This window comes from Anabrus simplex, chromosome 1 (assembly GCF_040414725.1).
Source record: "Anabrus simplex isolate iqAnaSimp1 chromosome 1, ASM4041472v1, whole genome shotgun sequence".
NCBI classification, from domain to species: Eukaryota; Metazoa; Arthropoda; class Insecta; order Orthoptera; family Tettigoniidae; genus Anabrus; species Anabrus simplex.
Window position 1 is genome coordinate 1,019,316,415 of NC_090265.1, and position 21,046 is coordinate 1,019,337,460.

Consider the following 21,046-nt stretch of genomic DNA (forward strand, 5'->3'; position numbering starts at 1 on the left):
GCAGAAAAGTTAACAGGAAAGAGACCAAGAGGACGGCCACACAAGAGATGGACAAATACCCTGAGGGAGTGTGAAGAGTCATACTCGAAGCAAAATCCTTAGTTTACGCTTTTTTGGGCGTTTATGAAGAAATTACAATGGAAAAATACCTAACACGTGTACTTTTTTAGTTAAATGGAAGTTCCTGTAAAATGGGTTTATCGGCAGTTGTTAATTATTTTCCTATTTCAAGTCCTTTCTTCTCATTCCCTTCTGTATTACAACAAGTCTGAAAATGTTGAACTTTCAAAATTCAAGATGCATTTGAATCTAAAAGGAATGAAGGGAATTATTTTTTATAACATTTTTTAGTACTGTACTGTGTGGTTTTTTTAAGCTCAATCTCAGGAACGTTTCCTAAATAGCTTATGAGTTGCTGACTTAATTTTATTAGTTATCCGAATGCCATATTTTAAGGGTTTGAGTGCATATTTTTAAACGACGTGAAAGTATTTGAATAAAAGTCCTGACATTCCAGTTATCAAAATATTAATTGGGATATTTTTGACTACAGCGTAGGTGTGGCTGTCCATTCAGCTGTGTGAGTGGCTATGATTAGGGCACCAAGTAAGTGTGGTTTGTGGCACATAGCTGTTGACTTGCATTTGGGAGATGGTGGTTTAAAACCCTACTGTCAGAATCCCTGAAGGTAGTTTCCTGTGGGTACCCATTTTAGTACCAGGCAAATGCTGAGTCTGTACCTTAATTAGAACCTGTTCCTTTACATTACTCGACTTGGTGTATCGAAAAATCAGTAGACAACAAAATTTTTAGACCACGGTTTCTAGCCCCGTTCCTATGCAGACTGCATGGAGTAGCTTCTGAATAACTCTGCTCAGTTCTAGATGCACTGGATAAACTTAAAATCTGACAGGATTATCCAAGTCAATCAAAAATTAAACCCTACCCAGAACATTAGTATCATTCAGTGCTATGCCCCGCAAGTACGTTGTGATAGTTCAGAGAAAGGCATATTTGAAGAATCCTTGTAAGAGCAAGTTAGAGGTGGTGGAACCATTGTTATTGGTGACATGAATGCCCGAGTGGGGTCTGATATGCAAGGTTATGAGAGCATCATGGGCACACCTGGATGAGGACCAAGGAATGCTGAGGGAAGCAGACTCCTAGATTTCTGCCTGAGAAATAACATAGTTATTGGTAATACCTGCTATCACAAAGAGAAAAGTCACAAAATAACCAGATATGGATGGAATGGGCAACTGGAGTCCATCATTGATGACATTATGGTAGAAAGAAATGTTTCTGTATGTTAAAGTGATCCCATGTTTGTCTCTTGACCATGATCATAGGCTCCTTGTAATTTGTTTCAGGTTTAAAAAGTTGAAGGAAATAAGAACCATCCAGGACAAAAAATTAAAGATATGGAAATTGCAGGATGAAGAGTGAAGGCCACAGAATATCAAGAAAAAATCCAGCAGCGAATACGAAAAACAGACACTGGGACAGTTGAAGAAGGATGGAAAAAATTTAAGGAATGCTTGGTCAAGACAACAGAGGAGACATGTGGAAGACAAAATGGCAAAAGGAAATGGAAAGATGCCATGGTGGAATGATAAAACAAGAGACTCAGTCCTTTAAAAGAACAGTGCCTACAGAAAATATTTCAAAAGTTGAACTGATCAGGACAGTAACTCTAAGTTGGCAAATAAATAATTTAGGCAGGTTGTCAGAGCAGAAAGAGTAAAATGGTTGAATGAATGGAGTGATAAACTAAATGAAGACGTAGATGGCAACAGAAAAATATTGTATGGAATGATGAAGAATAGGAGGAGAGACAAAGAACAGACTAATTAGCTGACTAGTGATAGTGGGTAGCTCATTACAGGTGACAAAGAGATCAAAGAAGAATGAAAGAGTTATTTTGATAAGCTGTTAAATGTGAATATCATAAAAATTCTATTAGATAGATCAGTTAATGATGGAAGGATGGAAGACACTATAATAGATTTGACTTGGAATGATATGGAAGGGCCGATGACCTTCGACGTTAGGCCCCTTAAAACAACGATGTAGAATACACATGGAAGTACATCAAAACAGGAAAATCTCCAGGCATTGATGAAGTGTGTGGTGAAATTATCAGGTCTATGGGTGATGCAGGAAAGCAGTGGATGTATAGACTTTTTCACAAGATATGGGAGGATGGGATACCAGCAGATTGGAAAAAAAAGGTATCATTCCACTCTTTAACACATGGGTGACGGGCCCTGAGAAATCTCGTAGTACGCTCGCCAGCGGTAGGTGACGGGCCCCGAGAAATCTCGGTTTTATTCACGACATTGTTTTCGGTCTTCCTGTGACATCTCTTGACCATATCTTGAACTATTTCGGACGTGCACATTGAATAGAATAAATCGTAGATGTATATCTGCCACTTTTCTTTTATTCACGGCCTCTTTTATTCTTTGATTTAGTTTCGAAACGTCGACTTTCTTCCTGCCGGTTCAGTCAATGACAAGATGGAGCGCCCGCGGAATAGGGTGTTAGCTGACGACGATATTTTAGAAGAATTATATGCCGATGATCGTTCAAATGGAAATAGTCTAATGAATTAGTGAAAACTGAATGTGAGAGTGATAGCGGAAGTGATATTCAAGCCTCTACAGGCCGTAATTTACCTAGTGTACTTATTTATTCAAGTGATTCTGACGACAACGATGTAAACATTAATGATGTTTTAGGAATTGACGCTGAATATGGTTTTGTAAAGGCAGATCCACTATTACTAGGGGCATTGGAGAGTACCCATACCAACTTTAAAGATAAAATATTGACTGGTTTAATATTTATTAACGTCTTTATAATCAAGTGCACCCTAGCATGGTTAGTAGAAAAATGTCCGGTCCACAGGGTATGTGACAAGCTCAAGCATCTGGTCAGCAATGTGTTAAGAGAGGTGACAGGACGTACTGTTCCAACTACAGAGGAATAACATCCAAAGTGGCAAAGCTCTATGAAAGGATTTAAAAAGAAAAATAAGACTGTTGATAGAATTATTATCAGAGGAACAGTATGGTTTCCGGAAAGGCAGGTCAACAGCTGATCTAATATTTTGACTGCATCAGCTAATGGAGAATTATTATGAACGTAATAAGGTCCTTTGGCTGGCCTTCCTGGTTATCAGAAGGTCTTTGATGGTGTGAGCAGGGACAATGTCTCGGAAGTCCTGAGAAACAGTGGAATCAATAATGACATAATTAAACAAATTGAGAATTTACATGAAAACATCAGTAGCTACGTCAAAACACCATCAGGAATGACGGAACCCTTTAGAATAAGTACGGGCCTAAGACAAGGTGGAGTTCTGTCACCTCTACCCTTCATTACTGTGAGGAGTGAGATTCAACATCAAGTATGCCAAAACGTTGGTGACAACAAAATGAAAGTCATGCTATTTGCTGACGACATCTGTATATGGGAAGATTCCAGGAAGGAAAATCAGGATCAGATCAATGCATGGACAGTAACAGCTAAAGGGTACGGCCTAAGATTCGGTCAGGAAAAAAGTGAAGTGTTGGTTATGCAGAGAAATGGTCAACCTGAAGGTTACATTGAAATAGAGGGTAAACAACTCAAGATGTCCAACAAATTCAAATATCTAGGAAGCATATCAGCAACAGGCTCCATTGAAGAGGAACTTACTAACACGATTCAAGCTGAAGGAACATTGTATTAGAGTTGTCCGAGACCTAATATGGAACCTAAAAGCACCATTGAAATGCAAGTGAGCATATCTGACTTATTGCAATTTTGACATGGGAGTGAGACCTGGACCGTGATGAGAAAGGATGAAGCAAGGATTCAGGCAGCTGAAATGAGATTCCTCCAAGCGATGGTTGGCAAAACAAGACGAGATAATGTTCATAATGAGAACATCAGAGACTTAGCTCAGATTGGCAGAATGCAGTATTCCATAACTCTGTTTAGATTCAAATAGTACGGTCACATGCGAAGGATGTATCCTGATCGCATACCCAGGGAAATGTATGATCTGCAGTTAAAATATTCAACACCAAGGGGGCGGCCAAGAATGCAGTATACAGACATGGTGAAAATCAACATTGAGCAACGAGGAGGGGCCTGGGACAGCATTGAAGAGGGAGAAAAGTACAAAGAGAAAAGTTCGTGGAGGGGCTTCATTAGCCGACCCATCATATAGATGGAAGGACGTGCGATATGTATGTAGTTCTAGATGCAGCTACCAAATCACCACAAATCCTGAAGCGAGATGAGTGATCACACATCTACTGCCGATCTTGCCAGTTTGTCACTAGAGGCCTCAGATTCCACTATCTTCCTGTCATGAACTTTCCAATTGCCATTTGACTTCAGAAGATCTATTTACTTGTTGTGGAGACTGCTGGTGCATGTATTCTTTTAATCTGAGTATGCAGCTGCATCTTGACAAGCACCCATTGCGTGATGATGTCGGAATGGGTTTCATTGGCCAGTTGTTCAAAACGCTTGAAAATTCTCACATTTCTGCAGTCTTCGTATGTCATTCTAAGTATTTTTGGAGTTACTGCTCCTGCGCCTATTCAGGCATTTTGGTTTTAGTGGGTTCCTTCTTCATTCACCCCTTCCAGTAAAGGTGGGGTACCCCACTTGCCAGTTGTGCCATTCCAAAGGGCTCCTTCACCAGACCTTCTAACTGCAACCCTACCAAAGGGCCTGCACAAAGTACTTAGCAGCCAGGTGGTTGGTGTTTTTTAGGGAAGTCTTGCTCTTCTATCACTCACTATTCTTTTCTTGCTTGTGACAAGGCAGAGCCTGGGTTCCCTTACTCCATTTGATTTCTGAGTCATGTACAGTAGATAACAACCATCTAAAATTGTAATTCTTTGTGGGTTCGAACCCCACTGTCGGCAGCTCTGAAGATTGTTTTCCGTAGTTTCCCATTTTCACACCAGGCAAATGCTGGGGCTGTACCTTAATTAAGGCCACGGTCGCTTCCTTCACACTCCTAGGCCTTTCCTATCCCATCGTCGCCATAAGACTTACCTGTGTCGGTGTGACGTAAAGCCAGTTGTAAAAAAAATTAAAAAAAAAAAAAGTAATTCTATTAGATCTCTTGGAACAATTTTATTGCTGATTTACTTGCTTGTTCAGAAATAAGTATAGTTGTTTCCTTACCTTTCTCAGCTATAGAGTTTTTGGATGGAACAATACTTAGGTGCTCATTCACATAATTTCTGTTGGCAGCAGCACATCTCTTGCTATTTATTTACAGGGCTCACCTTCCTGTCCTTGAAGAAATATGGTTGCTGCGAGATGACAAAAGTTCCAGAATGAATTTTTTTTCATCATCCATGCTTTTGATGATCCTGTCTTTCAGGAAGTGACGAAGATGCAGAGAAGTAAGATAGTTCAGTAGTACTAAGTTCAGGATAATGAGGTTACAGGAGTATTTCATATTTGCAGTCGCTAAGCTTCTGTTTTGTAGATTTTCCTGCTGTGTTTTAATTTTGTCTATTAATAAAATAGGTCATTCTTCGTGATCAAGGACGGATTCTTTATAAAGATCTGCCAGTTCATCTCATCATTCTGCTTCATATTTAAGTCATAATGGTTTCGGGCGGGTTGGGGGGTGGGGAGAAAAATTTGTGATGGGGTAACCTAGTGCTGCCCGGTGTGATAAATGTTTCTGTGGCATTAACCTTGGCGGTTAATCATTTCCATCCACTGTCCACTTCCCTTGTAATTATGATATAGAATCCACTTCTCATTTGGAGTGTGATTTTTTTTTTTTTCCGGGGGTCAATTCGGTTACCACTGTTGATGTCCACTTGGTAGTGTGATGCTCTGTCACTTCATGTGATACCCAGTTGTGCCTTTTTAACTTCATTTAGAGGTAGAGGGATTGAAAAGGTTTAAAATTAATATTAATGAGTCAGGTTCAGATTTTAAGGATAAGTAATATTTCTTTCCTGAGCTCATTTTACAAGAAATCTGGAAAATACTACTACTACTACTACTACTACTACTACTAATAATAATAATAATAATAATAATAATAATAATAATAATAATAATAATAATAATTAATAATAATAATAATGGCGGTTGGCCTCCGGAGAGGCCTGGAGGAGGTATAATTTGACTCCCATAGGTGACTTGCGCGTCGTGATGAGCATGAAATGATGATGACGACGCATATACCCAGTCCCCATGCTAGGAGAATTAACCAATTATGGTTAAAATTCTCAACCCTGCCGGGAATCAAACCTGGGAGCCCTGTGATCAAAGGCCAGCACGCTAACCACTTAGCCATGGAACTGGACATCTGTAAAGTAAATGTGGATGGTGGTTCCTTGACCCTATTTAAAACTACTTTATGGTGCTTATAAATGCATATTTTTTTGCCATTTTCATTGTTTCGGTTGTATTTTGTTAATTTTAATGATATAGGGTCAAATTAGGTTATATTTTGAGCTTTCTTGCTTAAATTGAGGTGCCGTTCTTAACAAGATATATTATCTGAGTCAAGTTTCGAACACAGGATTTCCAAAATGTTGTGAAACTTCGTTAGTGCATTTCTCATTAACACGTTTTCCCGCTTAGCACATCATAAATTCGAAGTCCCGTATCTCATCGTATTAAATCTGTATAAAAATACGTTGCTTATCGCGTCATGAATTTTTGTTATTACCACTTAGTACAATCACATCTTCCGAGCCCTGAAGATGTTATTTCTCATCCCTTGTGATACAAACGTGGTCGGGTAAGATCCGTCGCGCGATTGCAGAAAAGGGCATTATATTCCTGAACTTCACATTATAAGTTGTACATTTGGGGATGAAGCCGTTAGCCTCAGGAATGTTCGGTTTTGATTGCAAGTTAGCAGAAAGATTGCTGAATAACACTGTGAGTCTACGTGTGTTTGTATTTCACATTCCATTCAGAAATTAGAAATATATTCTGTATTGAGTGGTATAGTGAAGTGTAGCAAATATTTGTTGCGTGATATGGTAGCCTATATCTGGATTAGGAACATATCGTGTTTAATTGACTAGTGTGGTGCACATTTGTCTTGTGATAGTGTAGGTATGGATACAGAAAATGTCATGAAATTCCTTGCTAATGAAGACAAAATCATTCAGAAAATGGTCTGGCATCCGCATCTTTAAGCATGCGGAGGTCGCAAATGTTTAACTTACACTTTTGAGTTTTGTCTCGATCATTCAACTTTCTCAAAGTTTTCAAAATGGCAGGCAGAGTCATTCCTCCTCATTCCTCCCAGTCGCACATGGTTGAGTGTAACCTCCAATTCTTTGTTTTAAGAGTATGGCCAGAAAATAATGTTTAATAACCCACTGCTCTGAAACAAAAGGCTTCTACTAATATTTGTTTTAGATGAATGTGATCTGCACTAATATTTGGATATTTTTATTAGGTCCCTGTGCGTATTTTTTCATTTTTGTATTTTGGTGTTTTTCACACCTTTCAGCACACTTGTTATAAGCCCTACCAGAAAAGGTTTTCATACTTGTTCTCTCATATTTTTCACACCATTTAATTCTTTCCTCTCATGTTTAGAAAGGGTAGTTATAGTTTTTACTGTATCCATGGATACAAGACTTAAAATGCCCCCATGTTGAAAAAAAAATTGTATCCCTGTTGGATAGTTTTTAGTCGTGTATTCAGTAGTAGGTTTTCTCGCTTAAAACGTTCATTTTTGTTGTCCCCTGCAGAAATGTTTTAATGAGATTTTGACTGTATTGATATAAGTTTCTTTCTTTTCCTGGTATGGACGGGTAGCAGGTTTAGAAGGCGTGATTCCGAGATAGAGTTTCTGTACAGACGTGTCATGGAAGAGGATGTCACGTCAGTAGATATATTTAGCTCAGAAGCAATTAGTAAACATGGAAATTCCATGGTATAGCCCTCTTCTCCTTATGTCACCAATGAATCTCAACAGATTGGTCACATTTCTAGTACTACAATGAACCCTACCATGTCTAAAGTGAAGTGCTGTGAATGTGTAAGATTTAGAAATTATGTGAAAGAGTTACGTGAAGAGATCTTCAATACTGATGGATTAGTTCCCTTTCATATAGCATCTTAAGTTATGGTAGCGGCAGTAGAGCGATTGAATGTGAATTCATATTGAAAGATTTAACGTACTGGAGGTCTGTCGTTTTGCATGATTCAATCCGTCTGCTTATGACTAATCACTTTTTAGGTACTTCAGATGTTTGATGTTAGTAATACTCTTATATTTGCTTGCGTATTTTGTACTTCTTCAGGTCATAAACTTCTGAACATTAATGAGGTTGTAAGTTGTATCTAAAGCGTTTACTTATGTCAAGTGGAAATCAGATTGATTTTAATGGTCTTTAATTTCATCTGGATTTTGTTAATACATCTGAAAATAGCACAGATTTTTCTGCTGGATGTTTAGCTTGTGCTATAAACTTTCCATATTTTATAAAATTGCATCAGCATATACACAAGTCAATCTTTTAAACAGGACTAATTTTAACATTATTTTGCCACAAACATAGTATCAGCAAGAAATAAATTTCCAGGCTGAGTGGCTCAAGACAGTTGAGGCACTGGCCTTCTGACCCCAACTTGGCAGGTTTGATCCTGGATCAGTCCGGTGATATTTGAGGGTGCTCAAATAAGTCTGTCTCGCGTCAGTATATTTATTGGCATGGAAAAGAACTCGACCGGGACTAAATTCCAGCATGTCGGCGTTGCCGAAAAGGGATGTTAAGCCAATAACATTATTATCTATTATTAGAAATAAACTTCTTGGAAGATTATGTGTGCAGCTCTCTTGATGTTTCAAAGTGCAATCTCTATTCTGTCCATTGTATTTTATAAAAAATACTGTTGCCTGGGAAATAGTGGTGGAGTTCTTGTGATTATTACAGTGATAGAATTTCACATCACCGTTGTTTATGTAAGTCGTCCACACTGAATATAAATATTTTTTTTTTCTCTTTGCAACCCCATTTCAGTTTTAGCTGTGATTCCAAAAGAGTAAACCCTTCTTCTTGATATACAGTTTTATAGATATATTCTTAGATGTTATGCTTAACATGATATATATGTGTGCCTTTTGAAAGCTCTGGGCTCAGTATCCAGTGAAATGTTGGTTTCTTCAAAACCAGTTGGTCCATGACCTACGAGTCCTGCACACTTATTTTATCATTGCGACACTGGCTGTGAAAGTATGTTCTTATATTTTTAGATTGTCACTCATAGTGTAGTTGTTTTCTTCGACACCACTGCAGATGTGGTCGCCGTTGGCTGCTACTCATTTCCAAGAATATATTTTTCTCCTGCAATTCTTCTTAAAGCCTGTTAGTTCTGGGGATATGTCACTGATGACTGATCAAGCCAATCTTCGCATGAAACGTACGACCACACAGGTCACATCTAAAGGTGGATGTAGGACGAGGTTGGACCTGACCTAGTTCCCGTTTTTCATGGGTTTCAATTTCTTGTCTGTGACGTGCTTGCTTACACAATGAGACACGTTCTGCAGTAGCAGATGAGGTAACTTATAACTTATCATAAATAAAATTTAAAGTTATCTCTGTGGTGTGTGATACGGACCTGATAGGCTTCAGTCAGGTATATCACTTGTTGTCTTGATGATAAATTTTGGAAGATTCAAGCTTGTAAATAGCGTGAGATGATTTTTGTTTTCAGGTTCTTTCCTTTAATCCTAGGGATGTCACTTTTATGCCAGAACCTGAGGAAGTATTGTTGTTTGTAAATTTATAAAGAATGTGTCTGCTATAAAAAATGCAGAATTGTGAAGTTCAGACTGTTAAACTTTCCTAGTACATTTTTTACTAAAATAGACAGCTTTCTTTAATGGCAAATAATTTTCACCTTGTTACATTTGAATCTGGTGTTCATTGTACTGCATTACATTTGGCTGCTTCTGTTTTACAATCATAGGAGTAAGCTGAAAGCAATACTATGCCAGTGGTAATCGTACTACTAGGTGCTTGGATTATTCCTGGAAGAATTTTCTGATCGGTAGTTACAGGGTTTAATTATGTACTGTTTGGCTGTCATCACCTTGTTTACTTACTTCAAGTAGACTATATTACTATACTCCGCACGGCCTTAGTTCTAAGTTCAAGTTTTGCAAAACAAATTAGCATCGCCTTTCCTCTGTTGCCAGCGCTCTACATGTGCGAGAACAGCTGATGCAATACGACCATGGTAAACAGCCCTTGTAAAATGTAATACCGTACTCAGAGAAACTAATGAATATGGATTGAAAACAAATTCAGAAAACTACACTTACTAACAACATCTGACACTAATAAGAGAAGATATTATTAAGAATAAAAGAGAATGAGGAAATAACACCTTCTTCTTCTTCTTCTTCTTCTTCTTCTTCTTCTTCTTCTTCTTAGCATGCCTGTCTGCCTTGTACGTTTGCGATCAACATGGATATTCTGGCTTTATCCATTGAAATTCGGAACAGTTGTGCAGATGTTTTGTTGAACCAGGTTTTAAGGTTGTCGAGCCAGGAAATTCTTCTTCGCCCAGGAGATCGTTTTCCTTCTCTTTTCCCTTGCAGGATAAGTTCAAGCAGCTCATATCTTTTCTGATTTCTCATGATGTGTCCAAAATATTGTAGTTTACGATCCACGGTAAGATTGTGATTCTTGAAGGTTCAGCTCATTGAATTGAAAACACTTCTCGCTTTTCCAATGCGACACTTCATTTCTTGCGAATTGTCCCATGCTTCGTAAATGATGGTACCCAGGTACGGATACTGTGAAATTCTCTCTATACTTGCTCCATTGAGGAACAGATTCACGCCTCAGATGTTCTTCTTACTGATGATCCTCAATTTTGTTTTATTAGTGTTGATGTCCAGACAATATTTCTCACTGCTAATGGTTGGCACAGGAAGGAGGTTATGGCCTGCAAAGAGAACACTCCACTGAACTTAGTCACTGGGACCCTCCAACAGTGAATCACTATCTCTATCACCTGCTTCCAAAGATATTATTAAACTTTCGATGGAGTTCTCCGCTACATCTTCTTTTTCCCACGCCTCACATATTAACCCTTGTGTACTGTGCACAACTTTCCTCCAGTCATCGGCACTGACATTCGCTGCAGCTTCGGCTAACAGGTTTTCCACCTCGGGTACAGTAAACAATTTATTTTTTGTTGCAACATAACCTTTAATCTGAGCCCAATTTTTCTCTATTGCATTGAAATGGCAATGATAATGTGGAAGTCGAAAAATTTTGTCCATGACATCTTGCAGTTTCGTCCACGACATACACGGGAAATTGTGGCTTGTTTTCTTTCACAAGTCGAAACAGTTCACCTTTCTTTATGTCGTCCTGCACAGGAATGTTGTGCCTCCTGAACTGCTCAGCAAGAATAGACTTCTTTTCTGCCATTGTTGGAGCTTTGTCCTGAATTACGGAATGGTAGGGGGCGTTGTGCATTATTATCCTACAGTTTTCAGACAGGAGTTAATGTGTATTCAAACCAGTTCTGAAAATTAACACTAATCATCTCCTTGTGGTAATCGCCAGTCTTCTTAGACGACAGTACATATAAACAGTTAGGTACAAATCCGTTTGCGGTACCGGCATGTAGCACAATAATTCTTTCCTCTTATCTATGGGCACTGTCATTGTACCTTCCACAGAATCATCTTTCCAGCCTTTTCCTATGGTATGGTTTTGCATTGATCCATGTTTCATCTAACCACACAATCGAATCAAATTTTTCCTTCATAATGTCCCTTAATAACCGGCAGCGCCACATCACATTATCACTTCTCTCGATTAATATTTGCCGAATGGAAATTCTAAGTTCCCATGGAGGGAATTAGATTCTTTTCCACCAATAGAGCATATCAAAAATCAGATCAAAAATTAGATGGAATCTAAGAATCTAATTCCCTCCATGGGAACTTAGAATTTCCATTTGGAATTGCTAGGCGGGCATTAATTCCATTGTGCAAATCAAAAGTCTCCACCAGGAACAATCTTTTACGGAAACTGGCCGGATCACAGTGGGGTAGCCAACCTGAAACCATCCGAACTTCTGCAATGGCACTATGCTATTCTGCAGCAGAGTATGCGTGTCCTGTCTGGTATAATTCAACATATGCCAAACAGGTGGATATAGCTCTCAATGAAACTTGCAGAATTATAACAGGTTGTTTGAAATCCACTCCAGTTGAATGGCTCTACCACCTTGCAGGAATAGCACCTCCTTCTGTTCGAAGAGAAATAGCTGCGAACAAGGAAAGAAAGACAGTGGAACAGGAAAGGACCCACCCTCTATATGGGCATGCACCGCATCTGCAACGTTTAAAGTCAAGGAAGAGTTTTCTCAGAACTTCAAAGGAACTTAGAACCACTACTGAAAAAGCCAGGTTGCAATTATGGAGGGCTACATCCTACCTTCCTCCTGGCTGGATAAGATTTTCTGAAACTCTACCTCCTGGTTACAATGAAGAATGGATGACCTGGAAGTCCCTGAATAGACTGAGATCTGGAGTTGGCAGATCCAAAGTTAATTTGGCAAGATGGGGCTATATAGATCAAGAAAAAATCCAATGTGACTGCGGAGAAGACCAGACAGTCCAACATATGCTCCAGTGTCGTCTATGTCCAGCCTCCTGCACAGAAGATGAACTATATCAAGCATCAAAAAATGCTTTGGAAGTGGCCAAGTTTTGGGCAAATGTAATATAGTAATTATAACTGTGTACAACATGTATGTTTCTGATACGAGAATAATAATAATAATAATCTCCCGTATGCAGTTATCAGACTGTGCTTCATAAATAAGCTTCTGATAAGTTCACCTGCATACACCCCAGCGTCAGTGGGTAGGGTCTGACACATCCCACTCTGAAGAGTCTAGTGTCAGACCTAAGACGAGGCGCTGGTTAATAGAGCAAACGCCGGAAAAGCCATCCATCTAATTTTTGATCTGATAATATTTGCCGGCCGCTTAATTTCTTGTAACAGAATCTCAGTTCCTTTATCACAGCATTCAGTGAAGTCTTGCTTCCCTAAAATAGTTCGCTTTCTCCCAGAGATTCACATAGTTTCCCAAGAATAGGGTGGTCTTCTCTGCGGTAGTAGTCATAAATATGCCGACAAATGGCATCTTTCTGGAAACTCCAAATTCGCCACTGATTTGGCCCGATTTTTTTCTTACCCGGCATTTCAAACTTAGAGGTTCCAGGAGATTGTACCTCTGAGTGGTATTTTTCCTTTCCAACTGCCACTACTGTTTATTTACTATGGTATCATCGGCAGTTCTCTGTTCGGTTTGTGCTAAAGGAAGCAATGTAGCACCGTTCTCCTTTTCTTTCTCAAAGTACTCGCGTATGTTGGACACAATTTCACGGGCCTGGCTTCTCAAGGGCATCCCTTGTTCCACACCTCTTAATTTCTTGCCATTTGTCTTTCCTGAATTACACAGAGACATGATAAACACGATGAACTAAGTACACTAATACACGGACATAAATAAAACTACAGGTATTTTATACTATGAATAACTAAACCCATATTGTAGTAATTTATGCATTGCTAAACTGTAAACGACGCTATACTGTACTATACTGTACTATACTGTACTACACTAGAGAGATAAAGACTAATGTGAAAAACACACTAGTTACTGAAGGAAAATGCAAAAGATTGCGAACCGTACTGAGTACCACACACGCTGAGCGAGATAGGTTAACCACGTGGTGAATGTAAACGTTAGAGTTGGCAAGCAGGTTTTGAAATCGTGCTTTGCCGATATAAATCGATATGAATGGCAGCTTGGGATTGGTTGGATGTCTGTGCTTCACTGCATAACCACCAGGCAGAGCCAAAATCTGCTAAAACGTCAATTTAGAAGTAGAGCCATGCGGACTATATATTACATGAAATTGATAAAAATTAAAAATTACTAACACACTGCTATCTACACTTCTCTGGAAGGTCACAGATATTTAAATTAGAAATGTATTCAATTAAATTGTCTCTCATAAAATGAGAATTCCTCGATCACCAGAAATTTCATGTAGTAGGCACATCTGGATAATTTGGTGAACAATGTGGTGTTCAGCACCAGCTATGATAAAGTACATTGCTGTATTGGGAATCAAATTTGATCATAAATGATTGTACCTACCAATGGTAGAGTTTGTGATAGAATATGATTGTGGATGTCACTGTATTAGTCACATGTTTCCATAAAGCACTTGTTAATAAATAATCAAGTGTAATTTAAGAGGCATGTCAGGATTTTTTTGTAAGTTTGCTTTTTATTATTTAAATTAACTTTTTTGTATCTCTCATCCTTGCTACATCTGTTGTTATGGATGCCAATCCATCCCATCCTAAATTAAGATTCTTCTGTGTTTCACTCAGTTGGAGAAATAAATCTTCACCTGTTGTAGTTCCGTGTTGATATTGTAGTTCCGTGTTGAATGCTTCTTGAAGATGCCAGCTTCTCAACTTCAGACCTAAAATAAAAATTAAAAGTTTTGCTTTATTACGGACGTCATTACTTTTCTCCAAAGCCAATGCAAAGCTCCGTAACAATTTTTATTTTTCACGAAGTTGAAAGCACAAATTAGCCCTCAGTTCTTCTGTTTTCGTCATTGTGCTCTTTGAAATGCATATTGAATTTGTTAGTTGTTTCTTTTCAGGACACGTTTTTGTTACAGAAAGCATACAGTTCTTCGTATACTTCGCAACAGAAAATGGTTTCCCTTTAGTGTCTAATACAAGGGTTGGGGCATAAGTCATGGAAACTGCTAACTGCAGGAAGGCAAGCAAGTGCTGGAGAGAATAGTGACCGTGGATTAATTTTGACCCACGTTGTATGAACCAGGGCTCAAACATCATTCTGCAGAATGGTAACATACAGGATGAGGCATGATTCCTTGTCACCTCATTCCACATGGTACAGTGGTGAAAACAATGTATAATAGAACTTTCTGTAGAGATAGTTACGTCATGCTGTTGAGACAGTCTTTTGACTGCATAGAACAGAGGTGGTATGCGGGCAACTTTATCACTGTGGGGTGGAAAATACCGGAACAGCTGCCATACTCACTGGACCTGTCTCCATGCACTTTTGTCCTCATATGGAAAGTGGACGAGTTGTTGCATGAGAGACTTAGGGACACACGAGCACATCGATAACTCTGTGAAACATGAGATTGTAAAATTCACATATGGTGAGACTACTATTATCCGATGTCTCCTGCATCGTTGGCAATGTGTTGTGGACAATCTCCGAGGAGAAACATTATGTTGCACAAGGATGTCAAGGCCGACGGCTTCCTTGCCTCGTGTCTTACACCTGTATTTTTCATGCATTCCACAGCACCTTATGCTCCCCTCTCCCATCTTTGTTTCCATTTGTCTGGTAGATCCCACATTCATTCAAATAAATAATTTCCATCCATGACTTACGCCCCAACACTCGTAAAATGCAACTCTATTTAATTGTGAATTTCAACCAGCGTCAGCTGCGTCTATACTTTCTTCGATATGTCATGAACATTTTTATTTGAGTGGTGAGACATCGTTAAATTTTAAATTGTTTCCTTCCGCAATACTCTATATATATTATATACGGATTTGCACTTAGTGTCATAATGATGCCCGATGTATTTTTTTTAAAACATGAAATATTTCCTCTACATCACACACATCACTTTTCTGCACTTTTCCATACAAAGATTAAAAAATGAGTCCCTTTTCTTTAAAAACATTGTATTCGCTGTTCCTCTTTTCTTTGTTGCAAAAGGACATTTTCACAAACGAAATATGGCACGCCTTCAGATATCGGTTATTTGGAAGAGCGTTGCACTTTCCGAGTGTAAACTGGCCATATCCTATGACTGTGCCATTATAGCTGGATCTAGCTGGATCTAATCCCCAGAGGAATGCAGCGAAACTATCACTGTCCAAGCAAGCACTGCAGCTGTAATTTGAAGAAATGAATTATGAATTTGAGGTTTAAAAAAAATATATATATATATATATATATATATATATATAATTTTATCTCCATTGTATATTGAAACAAAGTTCTTGCTCACTAGTTTTTTCAGTCACTACACAAATTATACGCTGAAAATCAAGTTTGTTACTAACTCTTGGCCAGGGGGTCGCATAAAATGCTTCTGTGGGTCAAGACCGGTTTGCAGGCAGTATGTTGATCACCCTTGCTTTCATAATAATGGGTGTTCATGATTCATATCAAGTAAAGGCAACTGGAAACATTTTATGGTTCCTAAAATGTCTTGAAAAAAGTGTTCCCCTTTAATTTTGATCTTACTGCCTATAAATGTCTTAAAATTTACTATTGTTATCTTTGATCATGTTCTGAAGAGCTATTAATCGTTTTTAATGCTCTTCTAAAGTCCAAAATATAGTTTTCCAATGTCGGTGCTGCAAATGAGAGTACATCAATAACAATGATTTCACCCAACCGCACAAATAATTTTTCTGAACAATTAGTCAAAAATAATAGGATTGTTGCAAGGGAATGTTAAAGAGACATTGCAACTCGTGTTGAATTTCATTTGTCACGGGTGTTATTTTGAAATAATACCTCTTCTGACATTATCTTCTGTTTGAGATAATTTCCTTTAAAAAGGGAAAATTTTTAAAAAATGTCCACTATAGTACAGTTCTTATATTATAATCTCTCTTAAATTGTTTTAATATGAGAAGGAATATACTGTCAATATGGAACATTATGAATGTGAAATTCATAATCTACATTGATCTTTTTGTTCGTCTCACACATATGTAAATTGTAGACGCTCTGATGTAAAGTAATTTGAGAACACACCCTGTGGGACGTTCCTTTTGAGTTCGTTCCATTGTGGATAGAACTACTGTATGTTGTTTATGCTGTATGATTTTTGTAGTGAAATTTCAGCCCATTTTTTATTTTAGTGCCTCATTTTGTATCTTCAAAATGAGCCTATTTTAGGCACAAAACTTGATTCCTTCGTGCCTAAAATCTGAGGTCTAGTTATGTCACAGTTAAATAGGTTTCTCAATCTGGTATCAGGAAAGGAAAATATTGGTGTATCAATGTTCCTTCTGAAGTAGTAGATTTTGTGTTCTTAGTAAAACGGTTTAAAGTATAGAAATACTGAGGATTTCTTTGTGGTTGAACTTGTATTATATTTCATTATATAGATCTTGGTAAAACTGTTTTGGTTGTTATTCTGTACCAGAAATAAGTTTTTACTCGAAGTGGACCCTTTTCAATTTCATTCTCTTGACTTTGATATGAAGAAAGTGTACCTGTGAAATAATTTTCAAACATACTGCAAATATGTGTGTTACAAGTTGTTGTTATGTGTAGCATATTATGCTTGAATAGATATCCTGTTGCTTTAGTTTATTTGTCTGGTTCCGCTGGTAATTACTTCATTAGAGATTTCTTTTTATTTCAGCAGTTTTAGGCCTTCGAACTTAGATTATCAGCGTGTCTCAAACTATGAGGCAGGGGTGAGAACAAATGCAAGGTGAGGCGTGGCGTTTCACAATTTGACATTCTTATTGCTATTTATTGTTAATACAAATACTGCATGTCTCTTGAAGAAAAGAGAAAAAATCACTTGTAGCGTTTTCTGGCTGAAGTGTTCTTATGCGTTAAACTTTAGCACTCCGGTATTTTGACATTTATGGAAATTATCGTGAGACATATTGAAATGTTGCCTGCCAGTAAGTTTGAGGAACACTGATACTCATGAATTTTATATATATATTTTTTTTGTTTTAATTATTTTTAATATTTATTCTACTGATATGATATAGTCAAATCTAGAGGTACAGTTTCCCTGGTAGGGAATTTCCTTGAATTTGTGGGATGAGCAAGAATTTTCTTCATGACCTTCCTAAGCTCAATTAGGTGCCTTATAGAATTTTGAATGAATACCCAGGGTATGTTAGTTCATATCTCATGGATAAGTCAATAAAATTAAAAATAATCTTTCTATTAAATCTCACTATGGAAAATTCTTTCATATGTCATAGCTTACTTTTCATTGATCACTGCAGACAGGTTTTAAAAAAAAATGAATTTTTCATATTACATTTATCAACAAATTGACAATTGTGCTGTGTATTTGTTTTTCTGAATATTTAGTGCTAGGTGGTATAGGTACAATTTCGTTTCCATTTTCAAAATGAAATATCAAGTGACAGGATTGGTCATGTGACATGAGCCAGCTGGTTCCAATCAGTTTATCCCCGACCAGTTCACGTGTTCACCTTGATAAGCATACCATCTTTCTGGTACCATGTTCTTGCTTTAATATTGAGGGATATGTATTCAAAGAGGTCTTTCCTCTGAGTATCTTCAATTTGGGATGATTTTTAGTATTGTCAAACCATTTAACGTCAAAAATTTAGAAGGTTGATGTTTGTACATACATATATTATAAATATTCTAATGTAACTAGCTGAATATCCTTGTTACTTTATCCTAGGCTGATGATGGCATATACAATGCCGAAACGGGTACCTAAAAATAACAAAAATGTGACGTTTTAATTATTTCACATTTTTTTATAGTATTGAACAGGTGGAAAATCCTACCCTTATCTTTGACTGTAAATTGTCAAACCATTTAATGGCCAGTAGTATTCAGAAAGTACAGTTTACATCTGTTTCGAAGAATATTCCTTATTACACTTGTTTACATGTTTTTGGTTTGAAAACATTGCCTTGTCTAAAAATCATAAATTTTATCACAAATAAGCCATTTCCTTAATAACTTGGTGTAATTTGCTAAGGCAACTCTGAATTGATAATCTTTCAAGCAGATTAGCATGCTATTTTTGTTGCTTTAGCTGTTCTGACAGGCATTTGATTTTGCTATGTCAACCCTCTATGGGTTTGATTTTCTTTGGGCACCGCTGTAAGCAGGAATGTTAGTATGGTATCATTTTAATATGTCATCTTGCTATTCCTTTGTTCTTTACTTTCGGCTATTTCTATTTCATTTGCACCGGGACTCTACCTTTATTAAGGCCTAGCCGCTACCATCCTATTCGTAGCCCTTTTTCATTCTTGCATCACTGGAAATTTTCGATGTGTTAGGGCAACATAAAAACCACTGGCAAAAAAATCCTTTGCATTCCTTGTCATCCAATGCTACTGTAGTAATATCAATTGCATCTTCCCCTGTACTAAGCTAGAATGCAAGTGTCTACCTTACCATAAAACGATTCAATATTTCTCAGTCTGTGAGATAATGACGTTACCCGAAAATGGATGCTACCAGATGTTGTCTTTGCTTCCCTGTTTTTTCTTTCCTTGGGTCTTGTTTCATTATTTTTCAGCACACACTTATGCCTCAAGATTTGATGCTGGATACCTCATTGCTTGATTTGGAGAGAGAGAGAGAGAGAGAGAGAGAGTAAAAGGAAAGGATTTAATTTTCCATTTAAAATCCTAACAATAGCCTTCACCTCTCCACCTTTGCCCAAATGAAGTGAAGCAGGAGTGTATGAAACAGTCCATGATTTCATATGCAGGGGGAAAATAAAAAACAGATCCCACCCTTTGGTTTCATTAATCCACTTAATAGCTATTAACATGTAACGTACTCTATATGGACCACCGTGTGCAGTAAAACCTCATTAAGACGTATCTGCAGGGGGCCAACAGAAATGAACGTGTTAAGCAAGAAAACGTACTACTGAATATATGAATAAAAAGTATCCAACTGCGATATGGAAACACTAAATGAGATTTTTTCCGACATGAGGGCATTTTACATCGTGTATCCGCGGGTACAGTGAAATCTATATCGACCATTTCTTAAGATGAGAGGAAAGTATTAAAAGCTGTGAAAAACACCAGAGAACAAATATGAAAAGCTTTTCTGCTGGGGCTTATAAAATAACAAGTGCAATGAAAGGTGTGAAAAATACTAAACAACAAATATGAAAACATATGCGTGGGTGGTGGGGGCAATGAAAATATCCAAGTATGATTGCCGAGGTTACACTCACCCATATGCGACCGGGAGGAATCAGGCCATTGACTGCCACTTTGAAAACTTCGACCAAGGACCAAGTTGAATGATCGAGTTGAAACTCGAGGTTGCAAGTTCAACATTGGCGACCTCTGCACGCTTAAAGATGCGGATTCCAGTCCACTTTCTGAAAGATAATTTTGTCTTCATTAGTTAGAAATTCATGACTATTTCCGTATCCATAACTAGGCTATCACAAGACAAGTATGCACCACGCTAAGTCATTTTCACACGATTTTGTTCCTAATCCAGATATAGGTTACCATATCATGAGACTAATATTCCCTACACTTTACTGTACCACTCAACACAAAATAAATTTCTAACTTGTGAATGGAATGCGAAATACAAGCACAAACATTACTCACTGTTTTTCAGCAATCTTGCTGCTAACCAGCCTGCAATATTGAACATTACTGAGGCTAACGGCTTGCTTCCCGAACGTGCAAATTATACTCTGAAGTTCAGGAATTTAAGGGCTGTTTCTGTAATCACGCAACTGTGGCAATGGATCTTACCAGAGTTTGTTTCACAAGGGATTTCAAATAACATTTTCAGGGCTAGGAAAAATGTGAACGTACTAAGCGGTAATCGTACGTTATGATGTTCCCCAAACACACGGCACTGTTTTTTAAACTAGAACCAAGAACTTTAAGAAAGTGCCAAGTATTTCATGTCAATGTGTGCTTTCATGTCAGTGTGTATATTTCAGCTAGTTCGTATATTTTCTAGTAAATTGAAACAAGACCAACAAGTCTGTTTTGTGTTCCACATACACATGGCAGTATTTTAAAATCAGAACCAAGAACTCCGTTAAAGTGCCAAGTGTTTCATGTCCTTGTGTACATAATTTGTCATTATGTTTTAGGACAACCTATTGATAAGTATTTAGAAAATTGCCATTGTGTGTATAATTTTGTTCTTTCACTAAAATAGTAACAGGTTTCTT

General features: G+C 37.7%; 1 protein-coding gene across 2 annotated transcripts in view; it reads left to right on the top strand.

Moving 5' to 3' along the window:
- Fmr1 (synaptic functional regulator FMR1) overlaps positions 1-21,046 on the top strand; it is a 604,856-nt gene that overhangs the window by 112,837 nt on the left and 470,973 nt on the right. Inside the window, exon 6 of one of the 2 annotated variants that reach the window (XM_067136974.2) lies at positions 17,507-17,578. The exons of the other annotated variant lie outside the window; for it this stretch is intronic. Coding sequence (XP_066993075.1) covers positions 17,507-17,578 — 72 coding nt within the window. The remainder of the gene's footprint in view (positions 1-17,506; positions 17,579-21,046) is intronic. 2 annotated transcript variants of the gene reach the window in all.